The following is a 22,683-nucleotide window of genomic DNA, read 5'->3' on the forward strand; positions in this document are numbered from 1 at the left end:
CACAAAATGGAGGATGCAGCAATTTAAAAAGCACGCCTAGATTTGACTTTGCCAAAGAGCACTAAAATAGCACATAATGGAGGATGTAGCAATTTTAAAAGCACACCTAGATTTGACATTGTTAAAGGGCACCATTGCAGCATAAAAGGGTTAGGCACAAATAGGCAGCAGAAGCAGGCTAAGAATGAGATGTGCAGTAAGTAACCATGTCAAGTGGGAGGAGGAAAGAGTTAGCAGTGAGGCTATGAGTCAAGGGAGACAAGAGTCAGTATGCAACTAGATGGGGATATAATGCATAATGTGAGATGAGATGAGATGCATAATCATGCATCTCATCACCTAAAGTGTTCGATACACTGTGGGCATCAGTTTCTATTTGAGTGGGAAGAGCAAGGGGTATTCTCATGTTTCATCCATTCACCAACTCATGCAGATTCTTGTGGTGATCTGAACCAGGCTGATTTCTCAGTGCAACCAAGAAAGGGGCAGACATGGCTCAATAATTCATCAATCATTGATCAGATTTCTATCTTCATGCTACAAGAGACCATGAAGACCAAAGAATCAGAAATGAATGGCTTTACATTATACTACATTTAAGCCCAATGGGGCAGCATGGACAGACCCTATGGAGGCCTACCTATTTTCCTTAATAATCATGTGAACATTGTTTTGAAAGTAAGAGTCGCAATGGAAGATATTCTAGAAATTGAATTTAACTTTATCAATGCAAGAGAAGATCCATTTATAATCAGATCTTTATATTGGAACCCCTTAAAGAAACCTCTTGATCGCATCTTTGAACATCTTGATGCCATCCTCGATGATGCATATTTGACAAATCCCTTGTATAACATCATAATAGGAGGTGATTTCAATGCATGCTGTCTCCCTGAGACTTTAACTGCAACTTTTAAGGGGCCCGCTGCACATCATTTGGCAGCAATAAATAATGGGGTAAGATGGAAAGATTTTCTTGATAATTGGACATTCAACTCTTAGAATGTAATCCTGAAGCCTCACCTTTTAAGTGGCATAGCGGAATAAAAACGTCTTGCATCGACTATTTTGCAGCATCCGTCCATCTCCTGCTGTGTTTCAACTCAGTAGCGACTACAGATCCAACATTAGGAGATCACTTAATAATTTCAACTAACACCTATGTGAAGGGCTCACTGCTTACAATTGAACCCTCATTGAACTTTCTGGAGAAGGATCGCCCAATGCTGTTGATCAGATGGAGTGCCTATTTGTGTGGAAAACTAATTGATATGATCTCCCAAGAGATTGCGAACATTAACAGCAGGTGCTCTGCTGTCTCTAGTATTCATCTTACTAAAGCAATTTATAACAAAGTAACGTCTGCAATGCTGTCTAAACTCAGTGAGGATTTCTTCCTGAAGCGATATGATAAGTCTCCCCACTCGCGATTTGAAGAAATTACATTTACCTATTAAAGAATATCTGAACAGAAAGAACATTATTTACAACTCACATAGAAATAAATATCAAATATCTATTGCGAATAGCTGATAATCAAAAGATCATCGCTAATCTATGTGCCAACAAAAGAAGATCTGTATGGGCCGTACTAAGAACCGTCTCTCCGAATCAGGCTGACCCTTTTCCATCTTCTATAGCAGCTGAGAAATGGTCTGTCTATTTTCTGGACAAATACCATTTACCTATACGATTTAACAGGGGAGCAGCCACCGAAATGTACACACAAATTTGATGCATGTCCCTGGACAAAAGCGGATATAGAATGGGCAATATCGCGACTGAACTACTCAAAGGCACCAGGTCCTGGCGGCATTCCAGCCTGCGTGATCAAACATGACCTAAGTCTTTGGGCCCTGATACTCAAAACTAAATACAACAATATCTATATTCATAACAAAATACCAACCTCATGGCATGCTGCAATCATTATACCGCTATTCAAAAAAGGCAACCCTGCCAATCGAGGTAATTTTAGTGCAATTGCGCTATTAGACGTTTCTGAAAAGATATTCGCCATATTAATTCTTAAAAAACTAGAAGCCCACATAAAACAAAACAACTCTCTTTCACGATTCCAAGTGGGATTTTGACGGCAGATGGGCACCACACTAAATGCCACAATCCTAGCATATTTATTTGAAAAGAGCAAGCTTTGCCTCTGTGGCCCCATTTGTATGGGGTCCGTTGACTTAACTGCAGCATTTGACTGCGTCATTCGTAATGTGCTTTTGAGAAAGATGTCTGACATGGGATTCCAGCCACACACAATTTCACTACTAGCCATGTTGCATGAAAGACGACTATCAAAGTAAGAATATCTCAGCAGGGAACCTTGACTGATCCAATGGGCTGCAACTTGGCTGCAATATTATTTAATCTATACCTGGCTGATATGGACTCTGTATGGTTTCAAAGTATTAACTGTCTGGCGAGACTAGGCAAACTTAATATTCACTGGATAGCATTTGCCGATATCATCTGCTTTTCAACATCACTCTGTTTGGGCTACACGCTAAGCTAGAGCTCTTTGCTCTTTATGCCAATCAACTCAATCTGCATCCAAATATTACAAAATCGAATATTATCATTGTTAAGGAGAATTCTCAGAAATGTGCCAATGCCCTCTACCTTAGAGACCCCCAGCAACTTTTCTGGATTTTGAGGATTTGATTCTTTTGACCTGGAGTGAGTGAGACCCCTTTTCCCACTCTCTCATGTATTTTAATGTGATTTTTTTACACTGTTTTTCTTTTGGTTGAACCTACTCGGATAGCTTCCGTATTTTAGCTGTATATCTTGGCAATGTTCTGCATAAGTGGAGAAGTGTAGTGTCCCCCATGATGACAAGTCCATTTCAACTGTCTATTCTTACACAACCTTTTATTCTTTTCTTTATTTTATCAAATTTACCACACTGATCAATATGAGCATGCATCATCAATCGCTGCTTATCATCCAAAATCCAAATGTGTTTAACTACTTTTAAAATCTATACAGCAATGTTCTTTTTGTTCCTTCATTTACACTTTTTTTTAAAAAAAAATGATTTTATTAGGTTTTAACACATAACAGATCCCTCGAGGACAAGAGAGAAAAGAAAACATACATGTCTGCATTGGTCATACAATGAGAAAAAAAAATGCCACTTCAAATGATTTGATAACATCGATGTACTTCTGTTGAGTCCATTCTTGTAAACATATTTGAATAACAAAGAGATCCACAAAAAAAAACCTTTTCTCGTCCCCTTTATTTGGTTATACCCTCCCCCCTCTTCTGTCCCCCCTAGGGCTAGGGATTCATCTCACCGGGATACTGTGGTTTCATGCTCTTGCTCGTATTTCCGTGGGCTGATGGCTTTCCTTGAAACATTTTCGGGGTCTCCTTTTAATGGGGGGTGCTTCATTATACTTCACCTACAACTTATAAAATATCGGGGAGTTGGGATCAGAACATAAAAGGGGATGAACTCATGGACGGGGGGGATCTTGTTTAAACTCTCTACGCGTTGGATACCCTCACTGCATAGGATCTGACATGTGTTTGTCTAGGAAATCTGTCCATAGGATGTCACATTGGGTCGCTTTGCCATGAAGGGATTCAGTAATTTTTTCCATGGTGCATATGTTCATTGATATGATATGATAAGGCATTTGTAACGCGCCTATACACAAGTGTTTCAATGCGCGACGAGGCAGGGAGGGGGGAACAAGGGGAAGACAGACAACGATCCTACTAGGCCAGGTGTCATTCAGATCGCGCAAGTGCAGGGGTAGGGGGAAGGGAAAAATTGCATGGGGAAGGGGAGGGGGGAAGTGCAGTACAAGTAAGTAGAATAAAATAAATAAATAGGGCCAGCTGGTGGCAAGTGCAAGGTAAGTGCAAACAAGTGCTGGGAAGGGGAGGCTGTGGGGATACAGAGACAGTCCCGCAGTGCAGGGATTGCCAGTGAGGCAGTGCAAGTGGAGAGTGGCTGGGCCCAGGACCGAGGTCGGTGAGAGAGGCCCAGTTGCAGATTCAGTGCAGTTTCAGTGAAGAATTTAGCAGGGGAGAGGGAGAGAGAAAGCAGAAGCAAAGAGGAAGGTTTTGAGGTGCTTCCGGAACCGGAGATGGTTCTCCTCAAGTTTCAGGGAGGCAGGAAGGCTGTTCCAGAGGGAGGCCCCTGCCGCGGAGAGAGATCTACCCCCAGCTTGTTGCTTCGAGAAGCGGCTGACCCTGAGGGAGTTGGAGACGGATGAGCGAAGGGCTCGGGAAGGAAGATATTTAGGAAGAGACATTAACGTTAACCCATTCATTCTCAGTCGGGGTCGTGATTGATTTCCACTTCGTGGCCAGGAGAGCTCGGGCGGCGAGCAAAAGATGGATAGCCAGTCCGTGGACTCTCTTCCACTCATCCTCAAGTCTCTCAAGGCCAAATAGGACAAGATGGGGGTCTGCTGTTCTCTGGATCCCGTCTAGGTCCCTGATCCACCCCAGGACCTCATCCCAATAGATCTTGATTCGAGGACAACCCCACCACATGTGACAATAGTCTGCAGTTTGTCCACTTTCACGCCAACACAAGGGGCTAGATGACTGATACATTTTAGATCGTTTGTAGGGGTCATACTGCCATCGGTGTAGAAGCTTGATGGCATGGTGTTTGTATTGGCATGATATGGAAGTGCGTGTTGCCATACGGCACATTCTATCCCATTTTTCTTTATCTATTTCCGTCATCATATCTTTCTCCCATCTTGCTCTGAGATTATCCATATTTCCTCTGCCGGCCGCTATCAACAATTTATACATGGCAGATATCAGGCCCTTCCTGTCAGTCTTGGAGTCTTAACAATTTTTCAAAAGGGAGGAGTTCTCTACTCAGTTTGTCTCTCCATTCTGGTTTCGTCAAGACTCCTTTAATCTGTAAGTAGTGGAATGTGGACAGTACACCTATCTTTAGGGCATCCGTTAATTCTGGGCATGTAATAAAGGATTCGCTTCGGAGGAGTTGGCCTACCCGTTCCAGCCCCGCTTCATACCACGCCTGAAATCTCTCGACGTTGGGGATGTGATTATTTATGCCCGGGGACCATAAGTAGCTTAATGGGGACGGCCATGTCGTAATTTTCCTCATCTCTGGACCTTCTCTCCTTACCTCCCATATGGTTAAGATCGGATGTGCCTTTAACTTATTTAATATTCTCTTCCAGGGGGTCCATAGCCACTCTGAGACTGTTGCCGGATTCAGGTAGTGATTATCCATTGCTATCCACTGTGGATCATTCAGATTGCACAGGTGAGGAATGAGTACCCGTAATTGGGTAGCATCATAGTAGTTCTTGAGGTCTGGAAGGCCCACCCCGCCCTTGTCTTTGGGCAATGTCAAAGTGTTGTTGGCTATTCTGGCTTTTTTCCCCTATCCCCTGTCACAGGAATTTTAAGGTCGCATTTTTGACTTCTATGAAGTAGTGTTCTGGTATTTTGATGGGAAGCATCTCGAAGGGGTACAGAAACCTCAGAAGACAGGTCATTTTTATTGCGTTGAGTCGTCCGAGCCATGATATTGTCAATTTGCTCCATCTATCCAGGTCCGCATGAAATTCTTCAAGGAGTTTTGGGAAATTGGCTTCATATAGGGTTTCTATTTGTTTTGTGATTTGTATACCTAAGTATCGTAGGGTGTCGTGTTCAAGTGTTAGTCCAAGAAAGGAGTATTTGGTTTCATTTACTTCTGCGGACCCTTGTAGGGGAAACAATATCGATTTGGTTCGATTGACTTTAAATCCAGATAACTGACCATATTCCTCAAGGAGGGATATGGCTCGAGGGATGGATCTTTCTGGGTTGGCCAGATGCAGGATTATGTCATTGGCATACAATGCTATTTTGTACTCTGTCTGTCCTAAGTGCATTCCCTCTATTTGGGTGTCTGTCCTTATATTTTGCGCCAGTGGTTCAAGTGAAAGAGCAAACAAAATGGCCGACAGGAGGCATCCCTGCCTGGTACCTCGCTTTAGTTGAAACCACCTGGAGTATTTCCCATTTAAAAATACCGAGGCTTTGGGTGTCGTATAGACTGCCTGAATGCCTCTTCTAAGTTTGGGGCCCATTCCAATCTTGTGGAGAACACTCATTAGAAAATCCCAGTCTACCCTATCGAAAGCTTTTTCTGTGTCGATGGAGAATAATGAGGGGTCTGTGTTCAAGTTGTGGGAAGCTTGCACCAAGTGCAAAGTCTTGCGCATGGTATCAGATCCCTGCTGACCTAATATAAAGCCCACTTGATCGGGGTGGATAAGATGGGGTATGAATGATTCGATTCTGGCAGCCAGGACTCTTGTGTACATTTTTGCATCTACGTTAAGCAGAAATATGGGGTGATATGTTCCGCATCTTTTGGGGTCTCTCCCCTCTTTTGGGATGACCGTTATGAGGGCTCTAACAAAGGAGTCTGGGGGTTTTCCTGTTTCTAGGAAGGGTGTGAGTTGTGTGCTAAATGTCTTATAGAAACCAGCCGTATAGCCGTCTTCTCCTGGGAATTTGCCTAGGGTGAGTCTTTTTATCGCTTCCCGTATCTCCTCCCCAGTTATGGGAGTATCCAAGTTCGCTGATTCAGTACCTGTTAATTTGGGCATATTGATATCGGCTAAATAGGACTCAATGTTAGACGGGTCTGGGTCTGTCTCTGGGGTATACAATGCCTCGTAGAAGTCTGCAAAGGCTTTGGGATGGTGGTCTTACTAATCTCTCTATTGGGCCCTCCATCTACTATTTCCTGGACCCTTCGTTCTGCCCGCTGTTCTCGCAACCTAGCCGCAAGCAGTGCGTCCGCTTTATCTCCTTTCTCATAGAATTTCTGTTTCAACAATAGAAGTTTGCAGACTATTTGGCCATGTTCTAGGTGGTGGAGTTCTTCCCTCTTTTTCCTAGCTTTGCTGACTTTTATGGGGTCTAACTTTTATGGGGTCTAACGTGTCTCCTTTTCTTGCCTCATTGTCTAGTTGGGTAATTTCTCCACGGATTTTGTTTTCGATCAGGGCTCTCTCCCTTTTTTTGCTGGCTCCCTCCCTCATGAGGATCCCCCTTCAGGTTGCTTTTTTCGCATCCCAGACCCCCTGCTTAGAGACCTCCCCGGTGTCATTCAATCGAAAATATTTGGTAATTTCGGTTTACATCTCAGACTTAAAGACGGGATCTTTCCATAGGGTCTCGTTACATCTCCATTTCCCTCCCCTAACTGGCAAGGATTCCCATTGTATATCAGCAGTCACCATATCATGATCCGACCATGTGACCGGAGTGATCTCCGTATTTGAAGTTGTGTTGTATAAGTCTTTAGAGAAGTAAATGTAAATCGATGCGAGTAAGTGTGTTGTGTGGGGCTGAAAAGAAGGTGTAACCTCTCTCCTCCGGATGCATTCATCTCCACACATCATTCATTCCATACAGTTCTATCATCTCCCTAAAGTGAGTGGGATCTTCTCCAGCCCCGTCTCGTGTCTCTGGGTTACCAGGTTTCCAATCTAGTGTGGGGTCCGCCCATATATTAAAGTCCCCTCCTAGGATGACATTACCAGAGGATTCTAACATGATTTTGGGAATTGTTTTGGAAAGGAATCTTGCTTGACCGACATTGGGAGAGTAGATTGTGGCAATCGTAGTGGACACATTCCCAATAGATCCTGAAACTAGTAAGGCTCGGCCTTCCGCATCTGACCAGAGTTTGGTAGTCTTGAAGTCTATCCCCTTTCTGATGAGTATTCCCACTCCTCCTCTTCTCAGCGGCCCGAACCCCAGAATTCTGTCCCTGTCCGCTTTCCCAGAACCGCCCTCTCATCGCCCTTCATATATTTAGTTTCTTGCAATAGAAGAATGTCAAGTTTTGATCTATGGAATTCTCTGAACACAAGGGATCTCTTTGTCAGTGAATTGAGGCCTTTAACATTCAGCGTACCCACCCTTATGGAGCCCCTGCTGTGAGTTTCAGCAGTCATCATAGCTGTGGTATCTGAGGTTACACATAGTGTTTGACCATTTCAACCAGTGTATCTGTCTACAAATTGAGCATGTTACCATTCTGTTTTTCCCATTTCCTGAATTAGCTCTTGCAATAATATATTCCCTTGTCCCTATTTCCCGATCCCCACCATCCCGCCCCCCTCCCTCCCCGAGTTTGGTGGCGTCCGATCGAGCTTAGTTGAAAGCACTAGCCTGGATTCGAACCACCAGTGGAGACCGTTACCTCACGGTCCCTTTGCAAGAATATTGTCAACATAACTAATGAGCCCCGCTGACCTCCCCCCGGGGTTAGCACATGTCTTCAAAATGTATAGAGGTTTCTATCACAGTTCAACAATCAGCACCCGTGTCCCTTGCCATCGAATGACAATCAAGCAAAATGTACCATACTTGTCGATGGTTAGTTACCCCTTTCAGGAGAGAGGTTACCTCTACGGTATTTCCTCGAACCCTTCACCTTCCTTCTCTTTGGGCCTTGAATGCGCCATTCCCTCCCATCTTTCGGAATATATTCTCGATCTTCCTCCTGTTCTTGCGGACACAATAAATCGGATATGCACGCTCTGATTTGTTTCTCTGAGTTCAGCCTGATCTTTGTGCCTTCATGTTCGAAAGAAAGGGAGAAGGGGTATCCCCATCTGTAGCGAGTGTCCCGAGCTTTCAGCCATGTCGTGAAAGGTTTACACATTTTCCTCAGGGCCAAAGTCAGGGAGGAGAGGTCTTGATATATCGTTATTTGTGCTCCACTTAAGATAATGGTGCCCCCGCTCCTTGCCTTCTCCAGCACTCTTGTTCTGTCTTGATATCGATGAAACCGCGCTAGGACTGATCTCGGGCCTCCAGGTGGGCCTCCTGCTCTATGGATGCGCTCCGTCTTGGGTTCATCAATGTTCTCGTCCGCGGCTAGTAGTTTTATGATGTCATGCTGTGTTGTTTTGAGGCCCTCCTCCGTTTCACCTTCTTTCTCCGGAATCCCGAAAAAGCACAAATTGTTTCTTCTTTCCCGATTTTCCAAATCATCCATCTTAAGTTTGAACTCTCCTCTCTGTTCTAGTTTAGTTATTCTGTGGGCCAATTGTGTTTCCAGAATGTCTATTGATGCTTGATTGTTCTCAACTCCTTCGACCCTGTCCTCTATGTTATCTAGGCGCTGTGTGAGTTTGTCGATTTTTTCCCCCTATATTGGCTCCCATGTTTTTTATTTCCGTCAATAAAGCTGCTATATCTCCTTTTGTGGCAGCATTTTCTGCATTCGTGGTTGGTGCTGATGCCATATTGGGGTCGACGGGGTGAGGGGCTGTCGGGTCGTATGCGTAGATGGCCAGCTTCTGTTGCGCGTTCATACGCCTGATTCCCTGTTTTCAGAGTGTTAGGTGATGGGGATTTCAGGGATATTACTACCACCGACGAGGTACACGCCCCTTTTTTTCTGTTATCCTTTATTGTAGTTCTTTTTGTTTGATCCCTGGGGGCCTTACCCTTGGTGATGTAGGTTGTATCTGTTGTCGTGATTGGAATAGGGTTCAATCCCTTTGGGTAGACCCATGGATGGGCTTGCCGGAGGCTCCCCTAATATCTTATAATGGTCCCCAGCGGGGGTCACGGTCCTGTTACGGGTCCCGTTCCTCGTACCCTTTGCCTTCCACTGACCCCTTGGCTCTGGAGTGGGGTCCTCGACTTTCACGGAGGTTGATGGTATCTCTGGGAAGGTGGGTTGATGGGAGGTTATATGACCTCCTTGGGATGACTTACCATGGGAGGTGGGCAAATCTGTTCCTCGTCCTCCTGCTCGCGGGGGTAGAGCAGTGTTATGCTTGTGCTTTGCGGGCTAAGGTCAGTAGGTGCATGCAGCTGATTGCATCTCCTTTTCTATTTTATTTTCCCCCCTCCCTCAGGAGGCTTTACGCTCTTCTTATATGGGGAGGGCCCAAAGAACTTTATGAAACATCTTACGGCCTTCCCGTGTGGCGTACCCGATGATTTTGGTCAGAAGTACGTTTGACAATCACCTAACAGGCCTGCAGGTTATGCACAAGGCGAGTTGTCTCGTGTCACAGAGGAACCATACGCGTGATATGTGAGTGCCAATGAGCTGGGGTATGGCCGGGCCCCTGATCGCCTGCTTTCAGGGTTGTTGTTTTGGGACCCAGGGTGGAGGCGGTGTATAATCCGGCAGGAGCGGGGCCCAGGAGTAGGTCCGTTTTATAATATAGGGCGGTGGGGAGGTGTTGTTGGTTGCCACTTACTTTTGTGCTCTGAGGGAAGCGTTTGCATTGCTTCTTGTATCTCCCGGGCAGCGCCCGCAGTCCGGCACAATCGCCCTTTCGTTCGATCCGCCAGGAGAGGCACACTGGTCTCGTAGCGGGGCTCCTCTCTCAAAGGCAGGGAAGGATCTTTATCTTTGTTTCGTCCGGGAGCCGCATGTCACGGCGGTACAGGGCGTCGGGAGAAATGCTGCGGCTGCCATGGTGCGGGCTCTCGGAGCCTCTGGAGCTCTCTCACCTCCCCTTCGCACTTGTTTCCTTACTGCGCCAGTTCCCCGTGTTGGGTAATAGTATTGGGCAGACACAGAGGTACAGCATTTAATGTTCGTTCTGCGGATTAGCGGCTCAGCTGTTATTCCCGGCGATCTCGTCTTCAGGCCGCGTTCGAAACAAAATCTAGTTTTGTTTTCGTCCGAGAGTCCCACAACGGTATTAATGGGAAGCCAGGGTGATTTCATCTGGATTTTTTCCTGTGTGTAGCGGAGACCTTCACACATCAGTGGTGCGAATTTCTTCCCCGGGGAGGTTCCAAAAGCGGGGGCTCATTCCACTTTTTTGGACCTCAGGATGGGAGCTCACACGGAAGAAGGACCCCCTGGTGGCCGACCCTTCATTTACACTTTATATCATTTTTTAGTATCTCATTGTTTTGTCATTGATCTTTGTAGTCTCTTTTTTATTCATTTATTAGTTTCCTTTTATTTTTATCTTCTTGATTGACGTCAATCTTTACAAATCTAATAATCACCTTAATGCTTTACTATAATTTTATATCTATTAATCTAATCACAACAAACGTTTAATACTGACATATAATAACCCCATACACATGTGCAATTAAGTTTTTCGGTCTACACCTTCTTTTATAACCTTTAGTAAATGTATCTCATCTCATTTTTACTCCATCTTGGAGTTTGATACGTACTCTTCTTGTTGGCCTTGCCTCAAGAAACCTTAACTCCCTTATTTGGAGTTTTTTTTAGTGCGTACCCTTGCCCCCTCTTGGAACCAGGAATCAAGGTATCTATTTCTCATCTTTATTATCCCCAAGAATCCCCTTACTTTTATACATATTATTTACAACACAGTCCCTCCCCTTATTTGTGCCACTTTAAATGTTCTACTTACATCCATGGCTCAGCTCGAGTCCCTCAGCATCAGCTCTTTCCCAACTGATCAGTTTGCCTTCCATCCATGGGGTACCTGCCGGGACCAGACAGGAATTTCTTCAAAGGGGTTCCTGTCAACTGTATCTTATTACGCAGCAGTCAAACGTCCGGAGGTCTAGATCTGGGCCTAGTTAGATTAGACCTTAACCGTCCTCTGCTAACAGAATGTGCTCTAACACCTTGAAGCATCTCTTGTGCTAGATGGATTACCAATAAAGATCTCAGATCAAATAACTGGGCTTTCAGACTTGTATCTCACCTGTGGTCGGTGTGACATCTTGGTTTCATGGGGAAAAGGCCTGTCCTTTCTGGCTGCCAGGACTCCCTGGATAGGAACAGGGTGGGCTGGCAGCCAGAAAGGCCAGACCTAAGGGAAAAAAAAACCTTACAAAGGGGTATAAAAAAAAATTTGGAACAAGATGGGATATTACGTTGAGCAGTCAGAACAAGATGAGATGTTCCATTGAGCAGGAAGAACTAGATGAGATGTTCCATTGAGCAGGTAGAACAAGAAGACGGCATCCAAGTTCCAAAGAGTACAATGAAGTCACTGAAGAGATGGGACTTAAACACCAACTCTGCAAGAACAGAGCTGCAGCAAAGTAAGAGGCAAGAGAATAGAGAGGTGCAGTTCATGGAAGGCTCCGGTGGCGAGCAATGCAGAAAAGAAAGCAGGAATGGAGAGGGATAAAAAGTCACACTTCCAAGTGCAGAGTTAGGAACCTAGTGTAACTAGCAACAAAGTTTCAACGCAGCGAGCTGCGTTCTGCAACTGGATTTGTTTGTTTGAAATGCGCTCCTCCCTGCAGCGCCCTTGACGTCAGACATTGCGGGTCGACAATATTGTGGTTGGCATGGAATGTGTCTTGAATAAGGGTTGGCAAAAGATGTGGCGGCAGCCATCTTGTGATTGTCACTCACAGCACATCGCCGAATGGTTGGCATGCTGTGGCCTGTCTCCATCGATCCCACACGGAACATTGTGGGGATCGGAATGTAAGAGCATGTGCCCTTCCGCGTCTAGACCTGCTGGGTTTCCACAGGTGAAGTCTATGAAAGTGCTGTATCAGTAAGAGGACATGAACATGCTTTGCGGGCTCCCAAGTACGATCTGCAAGTCTGTAGCCTTTCCAGCCAATGAGGTACTGTAATACTCGTCGGAAATACCGGGTTTCACAAATATTGGCCACTTCATTTTCAGGTTCTTCATCAATGAAAACAGGAAGATGCTTTTTTCTTTGTGGATGTATCAAAGATTTCTTGTAGGGCTTCAAAAGAGAGGCATGAAAAACAGGATGAATCCTTCTCCATGTATTTGGCAGTTTACAGGGTTTATGAACTTCGAGACTGTGAAAGGTCCTAAGTACTTGGCTGCACGTTTTCCTGCTTTAAGACGCAAAAGTAGAAACGTGGTGGATAGCCAGGCTTTGTCTTCTTTTTCTAAACCCGGATCAGGGTTTCTGTGTAGATCGGTGTATTTGTTTGCTTGTAGACGCATATTGTGTAAACTACATAAGGCTTTTTCTTGTGTGTTTCATGTAAACCCTGCAGTAGTTCTTCAACAGCCGGAACATTTGAACTTGTCAAAGACAGTGATGGTAACCAAGTGGGATGAAAACCATAGTTACAGAAAAAAGGAATCATCCCTATAGCAGAGTCATATGAATTGTTATAGGAGGACCCACATTTTTCTGTGTGAGGAAAAACACCAACAGAGATATTATTCCAATGTCTGATGTGTTCTTTCTGTCAATGCATTGGACTGAAGATGGTATCCTGATGACATGCTTTTGGAAATGCCTAGATTGGAACAGAGAGATGTCTAGAATTTGGAGGTGTATTGTGAGCCACGATCAGATAATATGTTGATGTGCATTCTGAAAATGGTGGTAAAAAAGATATAAGCCATCTCTGAAGCACCCGGGAGTGACTTACAAGGTGTAAAATGGGCAATCTTAGGAAAGGCATCTACTGTGAGCCTGATTACTTTGTATTTTTCAGAAGAAGGCAGCTCAACAATGAAGCCAGTAGCTATAGTATGCCACGGTCAAATAGGCAAGATGAGTTTTGTCAATTTGCTCACTGATCTGTTCCTAGGAGTCTTCCTGCACAAAGTTGACAGGTATGGCAGAACAATGCCACATCTCGGCTCATCCTAGGCCACCACAAATTTCATCGAACCAGATGAAAAGTAGAAGGAACACCACAATGACCAGCTATTTCGGAATTATGCGCTAATACCAATACTTCTCTTCTCAGGGGTTCTGTAGGGACAAAGAGAGCATTACCCATGAAATACATTCCTTGTTTTGGAAGGAGTGCACATTTAGAAAAGGACTGAAGATCGGTGGAGCTAGTGATGGCGCCTTTGATTCGAGGTAGGAACATATTTATTTGGAATATAAATGTTGTGTGAGGAAACACCCTTTCTGGTTTGAGTTGCAAGTCCGATGAAGTCATTAACAACCGGTATAGGGCATCTGCGACCATGTTCTGTAAACCTGGAATGTATGTCAAATGAAAGCGGAATTGAAGAAAGAAATGCACCCATTTGGCCTGATGACCATTTCTGCATTCAAAGAATTGTAGAATAAGAAGGCTTTCTGTGATCAGCTCTTATTTCCGTTTCCTGTTCTGCTCGTAAAAAGTTGATGTCACCATTGCATGCATGCCACCTTCACAGCCAGTAATTTCTTTTCGAGGACTGAATAATGGATCTCCGAAGGCAGTAAGGTTTTGGAATGGAATGCAATAGGGTGTTCTTAATTGTCTTCTCCTACTTGCCTGAGCACAGCCCCTATATCTTTTTCTGAAGCATCAGTCTCAAGTTTGAAGACTGGTTGTTTCAATAATAGAGAGGTAGTGAATGCAGTCTTAAGAGTTTGAAAGGCGCTTTCGGTTATGGAATCCCAGCTGAACAGAACGTTCTTTTTTAAGTGAGATGTCAAGGATAACACTATTTTGGAGAATGAAGGGCCACATTTCCTGTAAAAATGTGCTAGTCCCAAAAACTGTTGATTTCTTTTACAGAAGATGGTCTTCTCCAATTTAAGATTGCTTTTAGTTTACGTGGGTCCATAGATATACCATCTTTGGATAATATGTAACCCAGATAAGGTACTAATGTTGTGTCGAAGATACATTTTTCCAGTTTAAATTACAGGTGATTCCTTTGCAAACATGCAAGGACCTCAATGTTGTGTTTGGTATGATCCTTCGCATCCTTGGAGAACACCACTATATCATTGAGATATACTAAGGGAGTGTGAAAGAGAAGGTACGCAAAGATGTGATCCATAAATCTTTGAAACACTGAGGGAGCATTAGCCAAGCCAACAGGCATGGCTCTATATTCGTAGTGCCAAAAGGGCATCCTGAAGGCTGTTTTCCACTCATCATCTTTGTGGATTCTTATCAAGTGATATGCTCTATGAAGGTCCAGCCTTGTAAATATGGTAGCATCCTATACTGCATCAAGATTGTCTGGAATAGAGCTAAGGGGTATCTATCCTTAGTCATCATTGCATTTAGGCCTTTATAGTCCAAACATCGCCCATGTTCTATGAACTCCTTTTTTGGAATAAAAATAAAATGCGAGCAGCCTGCAGAAGATACCGACTCTCTAATGAGATCATTAGCCAAGTGTTCCTGCAAATATGCTTTTAGAGCAATCTGTTCAGCTGGTGAGAGGCGAAACATGTGGTTAAAAGGTACCGTGGTGTTGGGCAGAAGTTGAATGGTACAATCTTCAGGTCTATGTGGAGGCAATGACTTAAGATCCTCTTTTTAAAAATGTCCTTATATGGTGTATACTTTAGTGGTAGTGTTGTAGCAACCATAGCAATAGTCGAATTGGTATGTGAAGGGGAAGCAATGACTGAAATTGGTAGGGAAGCTGTGATGCAAGATGTAACACAGTTCTCTGAACCCAAGAACACTGTGTGCTTTCCAATTTATGTATGTTTATGAGAGATGAGGCAAGAAATTCCCAAGATGATAGGATAATCGGCAGCTTGAATAAGATCAGACTGGTAATGTATTGTCCCTTATGGGTCCACTTTCCAATAGGCGTCTATCGACTCTTTCTTTTTTCTTTAAGGTAACGCCCATCTGTTTGGCCAATGAGTTATCTATAAAGACACCTGCTGCTCCTGAATCCACCAATGCCGATACCTTGATTGAATGTTGTTCCGTGAGTTGTAACATCACTGCCAGAACCAATAATGGAAAAGGTTCTTTCACCACAACAAGGATAACACTGTTGTCTTGTTGAGAGCGATCTTGCAATCAGTCTCGATCCTGTGACCCTGCTAGGATCGGGAGTTGGAGTTTACCTTGCGCCGTGGTGCCAAAGGACAAGCCCCTAACACACAGTACATGCAGAGTCTGTGATCACTGCGTCTGTTTATTTCTTCTGAAGAAAGGGGACCTCTAGTTGTTCCTAACTGCATAGGTTCGGTTGTATCCTTCAGTACCTCATGTTGGTTACTGGTGGAGGGAAAAGGTTGAGAATTAGAAGAGTGATGTTTTCTTTGCTCTTGTTTACTTTCCTGTATCCTATAATCAATCTGAATAACCAGTTGTATCAACTGGTCCAAAGTGGCCGGTCTGGGTACACAGGATAGTTTGTCTTTGAGGTCTTCTGATAGTCACCATTGATATATAGTGAAACACTCCTGATCCAACCAATATGCTTGTAAGGCCAACTACTTGAATTTAGCAGTGCAGGTCAAAATGTCAAGGTGTCCCTGTTGGAAGTCTATAGAGGTCTTCCTGCGTGGTATAGGCTAAATCGGGACGGTCAAACAGCCTCTTCAAGGCTGTAACAGAGCCTGCATAAGTGTTGAGTATCAGTCATTTGTTGAGATCAAAGTCGTTGCCCAGGCCAGGGCACGAACCGACATGTGGGTTATCATAAACCCTACCTTTGCCCTGTCGGCCTGGGAATGGATAATTGCACAGAATAAGTGTCAAGGAACTCTTTCAAACGTTTAGGGTTTCTGGAAATCTTGTAAAGTGTTGAAAGCGTTCCTGCAGTTCCCATATGTAAAGCATAATATGCTTGTAAGGCCTGCTGCAGATATGTGTTTTCAGTCCTACCATTTTGGACCTCCACGGTAAGATTCTGTACTGCTGTCAGCAAGTCCTGTAGCTGCGTCTTGTCAGTCGCAGGTTTCGCACGGCGTTGCAATCTTTCAGACTTTGATGTCACCTCTGGTTTGTTTGACGTATTGGTGTCATGGAGAAAAGGCTTGTCCTTCCTGGCTGCCACAACTCCCATGATAGGAACAGGGTGGGATAGAAGCCAGAAAGGTCAGTCCCAAGGAAAAAACCCTTCGAAGGGGGGTACAAAAATATTGTGGAATAAAATGGGCTGTCCCGTTGAGCAGGCAGAACCAGATGAGAAGTTCTGTTAAGCAGGCAGAACAGGAAGACTGAATCCAAGTTCCGAATATGATTTGATATTTTATTTGTATCACGCTCATAGACACATGTTTCAGAGCGTGACGAGGCAAGGGAGGGGAACAAGGGACAACAAAAACAACTATCTTACTAGGCTTCATGACATTGAGGGTAGTAGAATAGTAGAATGAAGTCACTGAAGAGCTGAGACTTAAACACTAACTCTGTGAAGGCGGAGCTGTAGCGGGTTAAGAGGCAAGAGAATAGAGAGGAGCGGTTCAGGGAAGTCTCTGGTGGCAAGCAATGCAGAAAAGAAAGCATGAAGGGAGAGGGATACAAAGTAGCACTTTCAAGTGCAAAGGGGCCAAACTACTGTAACTAGCAACAAAGTTGCAACGCAGTGAGACGCTTTCTGCAACTGTATTTGTTTGTTTGAAATGCACTCCTCCCTGCGGCGTGCATGACGTCAGATGTCGCGTGTCGGCCATCTTGTGGTTGCCATGGAATGTGCCTTGTATAAGGGTTGGCAAAGGATGTGGGGTGGCCATCTTGTGGTTGTCACTCACAGCACCTCATCAAATGGTTGCCATGCAATGTGCTCTCTTTCATCGTAACACGGACCGACTCAAAGTATATGGCAAAATACTACTTTATTCTCAGTTCAATAAAGCAGGGGAAAACTAGTAGACATCAGACTGATGCTTGCACACTCACACACAAACTGGATTATACGGAGGTCTTACACCCCAGTATGCGTCATTTATGCTGTCATCCTACTTGGCAAACTGTAAAACCTATTGAAGGGAGGGATTGGTTAGGGGAACATATGTACCTTTGATATACATAGGGTTTAGTACATCAATTGCTGTCTCTTAGCTGTAAGACACGCCTCGAACTACCTTTAAGTATGTACAATACGGATTATCGCAGAGAAAATGGCAGCAGGGTCTATGCAACATTGTATAGCTGGTCACCCCATAGACCCTCTGATTGGTTGGCATTCTCACCCAACCTTGGACCTTCGGCTCGGCTTCGGCACGTAAGCAAACGAAACCCAGGTGCTTGAGTCTTGTCAGATTACTCCCCACTTTCCCAATTAGTCCATCATGTCTCATCAGTCCGGCCATGGGCCACAGTTTCCTGTCTGCAGTTGACCTTGTAGCCTGCTCTCTGTTCTGGGATACTGAAGGGAGTGTAAGCACATCACTATCTTCATCCACACTTTAAAGAATAGCCCTTTCTTCCGACTTGTCCATTTTGACCTCTTATTTACTGATATTTGAGTTGTTCAGTGTTCTTGCTACTCTTGGCCTCTAGAGACTTACTCACTCCACCTTGTATAGACTTTATACATTTTTAATTGTCCAAAACTTGAATCTTGCAGATGTTCTCTTCTTCATTCATCTAAGAGAAACATATCTCACCTTCATAGCCTATATGTCTGCCTCCCTTTGTGCCTTGCAGCTATTTCTCAAAATAGCATCCTTGATCCCTGGCCAACATAGACTCCTCTTTATTTTTCACATAAAACTGTTTCCCCAACATCCCCTGACTGTGCAGCCCTGGTCTCTCTCGGCAGTAGCTGGAATTAATCTTACACAAGCTGACATCCATTTTCCCATTATGGCTATTCTAGCCACGTTACATTTTCTTCTATAGCAAACTTCATATGTCTCTTCTATCTTTGCGTTACTGCATATTTACATGTATTGGTCAGCAAGTTACTTTGTCTTCTTTGCATATATGACCACTTTATCATTTTGTGCATGTTTCTCTTGTTGCTTCAGTTACATCATCACTCTTAAGTATTTTCATATTGTTTCAGTATGTCTTTGTATATCTGCTTCATGACATCACTCTGCCCTCATCAGATTTCACTCAGCGCTCCATGATAGCCACAGGTGCATGCCGACATCCATCCACTCTTTCAGTGCGAGGGGACATTCGGTATGGTTGTCTGAGCACATATCGTCTCTTGTACACTCAATGAGGTATAGGGACAACACATGGAGTCCCAAATAGGGCTTTTCTCTTGCTGTTCTAATATGTCGGCAGTGAGGGGGCAGGCTCTAGGTAGAACACGTCCATCTGCTCATTACATTTATCGTCCCACTACCTACATTATGTAATGCATCCTGTAAATTCAGATTTGCCCTTTTGCGCATAAATAAAATAGTTCAGGGGTGTGGCCGACCACTGTACATAATCCATTTCTGCCTCGAGTGGTGGTAATTGCAGACATTTTCAAGACTACCACCAGAGTAATTGTAATGACCGTCAGCGAGAATGTGCCACGAAAATTCACCAAAGCTGTAATGAAGGCCTACATGGAGAAACCAAACTACATTGACATAAAAAAGATGGTAATGACAACTGAGTGGAAATAGGTGAAAGGAAAATGATGATGAAAATGAGAAAAGGTAGTGAAATGCATATGTTGCTGGAGTGGGAGTTGGCAGGGGTGATGGCACCCATCTCTTAGTTTTAATAAAATACTGGCTACTGTACATAACACTGCTCTTCCGCGTCACCTTTGTGGTCCGTAACCTTAAAAAGAGGCTCTGAATGCTGCCACAAGCCTCATATGGTCACAAAGTATTGTTTGTTTGTTTGTTTGTTTGTTTTTTTGAATTTCTAATGCGCACCAGACCCAGAGGTAGGAGGGCGCAGCAAAAAGAATGTGCAAAGCTTACAAGTTACATAATGAGAATCACAGTGACATAATAGTAAATACAGAAGACATAAAGGTAGGTGCATTTGCAAAGTAGATACAATGGTTTACAATCATAGTTTTAGTTAGAGAAAAAGTAAAATATCATATTTACAAAGGCAGACATATAGAGTGATCAGTTACAGACGGTTATGCAGTAGTCACGTAGGCAGTAATGTCTTTTGGTTGAGAAAGGCGATGTAGCTCTTTCTGAAATGAAGGTAGGGTTGGTCAGCTCTTAACTCGTGAGGTAGGGAGTTCCAGAGTTTAGCAGTCTTCACCGGGAAGCTATTGCCACCAATCTTAGTGGATTTGAATCTGGGTACCACGAGACAATTGGCATTGATGGTTCTAGTGGGCCTGGTGGAGGATCTTCTCGACAGTTTGTCAATTAGGTAGATAGGGGCACTCTTTTGTTGATGCCTAATGCTGCTCTGAGAGCATTATTTTGTAAGATTTGGAGTTTATGGATGTCAGTTTTGTTGTTGCCGCAGTAGAGGGCATTACAATAGTCTAGTCTTGATGACCTTGGTGTCATTCAATAGCCTTATAACAGAACTGTGCTCCATCTTGAATCCTCCAGTTGTGCCATCACAAATGGCAGATTATTTCATGCAGTAACCCTCCAGTAGTAATGTATTTCCAAGTATTGGCAATGGCAGGAAGCACAACTCGTGGGAGAAATTGCTGCTTTTTTCACATGCCCCTCCTCCGAGCTAAGAAAGGGCAACCAAGTGCAGCAGCGCTTGACTTAATAATGAAATGAGTGATTTTAATCATGATACAATGTGTCTAACTTCAAGTCACCGATGCAATACTTCAAAATGAGAATATGCACTGCCATTTGGATATTACGATACAGTGTCCCAATAAGGCATCCATATCAAGTACATTTAAGGATGTACGTCCGCTTAGAGTTTTTGATAATCATGCTTTCAATGGTACCAAACTCCTACGTGACTCTTAATATCCTCAAAATGTACCACTGCTGGTACATTATTCTGTATATTTTTCTCAGGTATTATTCTCCTATTTGAAAGCACTCTTGGTCTCTCCTGCTACTCCATGTCCCTCATGCTTTTGTCCTTTTTTTCATTTTTTACCACATTCCAAATTTTGGAACATCCCAAACTCTTGACATTGTGGGCCTGATTCATGGAAGTGCTTTCTAATGGCGCAATCCCATAGGAAAATATTCCATGAATCGGGCCCCAAGTTGATCTGCACCATCTCTCCAAAGTTTGTATATTGAAATGTTTCCTCAGAAGGCCACTCTCGATACACACTTCCCCAGAATAATTGACCGATTGTTCATTCCCATTCATTCTTCGTCTGGTGCCATGTTACCCAATGAAAACAAAGAAACAGGGATGCCAGGTAGATCTAAACTTTGGTCATACTTGGGGAGCAACGTTATATATAGGAGAACTATGGGGCCGGAATTGTATATGCTTCTGTTAGGTGAAAAACAAAGCGGACAGGACTATTTTCTACAAAATCACCATTATATTCGAAAAGGCCAAGTACTGCATCAATAGGGAAGTGAAAGAATTCAATTCACATCCGATAAACATTTATTACAATAAATGATTAATTCATAAACATTCATAACAAATCCAACCTTGGATTGTAAAATTCGTTATTATAGCAAATGGCGTATATGTCAATGCAAAAAAAAAAAAAATGAAAAACTAGTGCATCAACCATGTTCCCCAAACCTGCATAGCATTTGCATGAAAGCCCTTTATATGCAGAAAAACTAAGTGAACATATAAAAGGATTATCGATAATATCCTCTGCATTTCTGTTAATGGAAATCCTCAATACAATTGTTTTTCCTTTATTCCAGGTAAATTACCAGAAAGCTGTAAGGATGTTAAAAGCCTTAAAGGCGTCACCGAAGACGGAGAGCACAATGTTATTAGTAAAGGGAAGGTATTGAAGGTACTTATCACTCTTGTAATAATGAGCAGATACGGTAACTAGAGTAAAAGTTATGTTTCTTACAGTCTGTCATGTTATCAATTAGTCATTTTCAAATAGAAATTGGACTGAATGTGTGACTTTCACAGGTGTAATCTTTGACCTGTGTTACTGACCCGGAAAATAAATATGTGAATACAGAAACGGGACTATTCTTATGAGTCAGTGTAAACATTAACAGACTGTTGTGCGTGTCCAGTGTATCCTCATTTCAAAAGCAAACACACTACATCTAGCCTGTAAGAGCCAGTCAGGTCTGCACTGCCCCACTGAAGTGTTTGCAGAGCGAAGCGTGTTGGCTGGAGTTTAAACATTAAACATATGAATACATTGCCTTTGGATGCTGGCTGCGGTCTGTGAGCCTCTTGTCCTTTTTTGATGCCCTACCCTTTGTCCGCTTGTGCTGCTGAGCATCCATGGAGCCCAGCAGCCGAGCTACACTCCTCATGTGCACAGATGTATAGACCCAATTCCATAAGCTACTCCTTGGGTTTCTAGAATCACAAAGGACTGATTTTGCAGTGTTTTATCGCACCAGAATGCAGACAAGATTGAAGCACTGCTTAACTTATGACTAGCTGGTCAGATACCTTAGTAAGTTAAGCGCACACTCAGGACATTTTCAGAAAATGTGCTTTCAGTCTGATAAGGCATAATGGACTCAGACTTTTATCCTTCGAACGCCGATAAAAAGATTGCCATTAAATTGGGTGATAACACCCATAGTTTGCATAGTGAGCTGCTTAAAAATGTATCTCCTCACCTCACAATCTCATTGCGGCTTTGTTTCAGATACATTGCGCTGGGATGCATTCCGACAGCCCTCTGGAGTATGTGACTCTTGTAAGTGGCGAGGCGGAAAACTTCTCTGAGGTTTTTGGCTACAGGTAAGAATCTAATGTCTATAAATATCAATCATTTTTAACAATATCAAAACAATATGTTACTGATTCTTGGCTTTTTTTAACCCACTTTTCATTTAAAATATGGCTTCCGTTGCTTAAAATTCCATTCCATTTACAATACGTGCAAATTGCTTTACAAGAACTATTCTTCAAGTGAGCAAACCATTTATTGGAATGAAGGCAGTCGCAAGTACGGTCGTAATACTGGCTGTCTGAACCGCCAATCATGGGTGATGGAGCTATGC

General features: G+C 43.5%; 1 protein-coding gene across 1 annotated transcript in view; it reads left to right on the plus strand.

Moving 5' to 3' along the window:
* Positions 1 to 22,683, plus strand: part of ADAMTS9 (ADAM metallopeptidase with thrombospondin type 1 motif 9) — a 1,221,593-nt gene that overhangs the window by 1,059,886 nt on the left and 139,024 nt on the right. The window contains exons 34-35 of the mRNA XM_069643707.1: positions 21,400 to 21,494; positions 22,326 to 22,420. Coding sequence (XP_069499808.1) covers positions 21,400 to 21,494; positions 22,326 to 22,420 — 190 coding nt within the window. The remainder of the gene's footprint in view (positions 1 to 21,399; positions 21,495 to 22,325; positions 22,421 to 22,683) is intronic.

This window comes from Ambystoma mexicanum, chromosome 2p (assembly GCF_040938575.1).
Source record: "Ambystoma mexicanum isolate Mex_15411 chromosome 2p, UKY_AmexF1_1, whole genome shotgun sequence".
NCBI lineage: Eukaryota > Metazoa > Chordata > Amphibia > Caudata > Ambystomatidae > Ambystoma > Ambystoma mexicanum.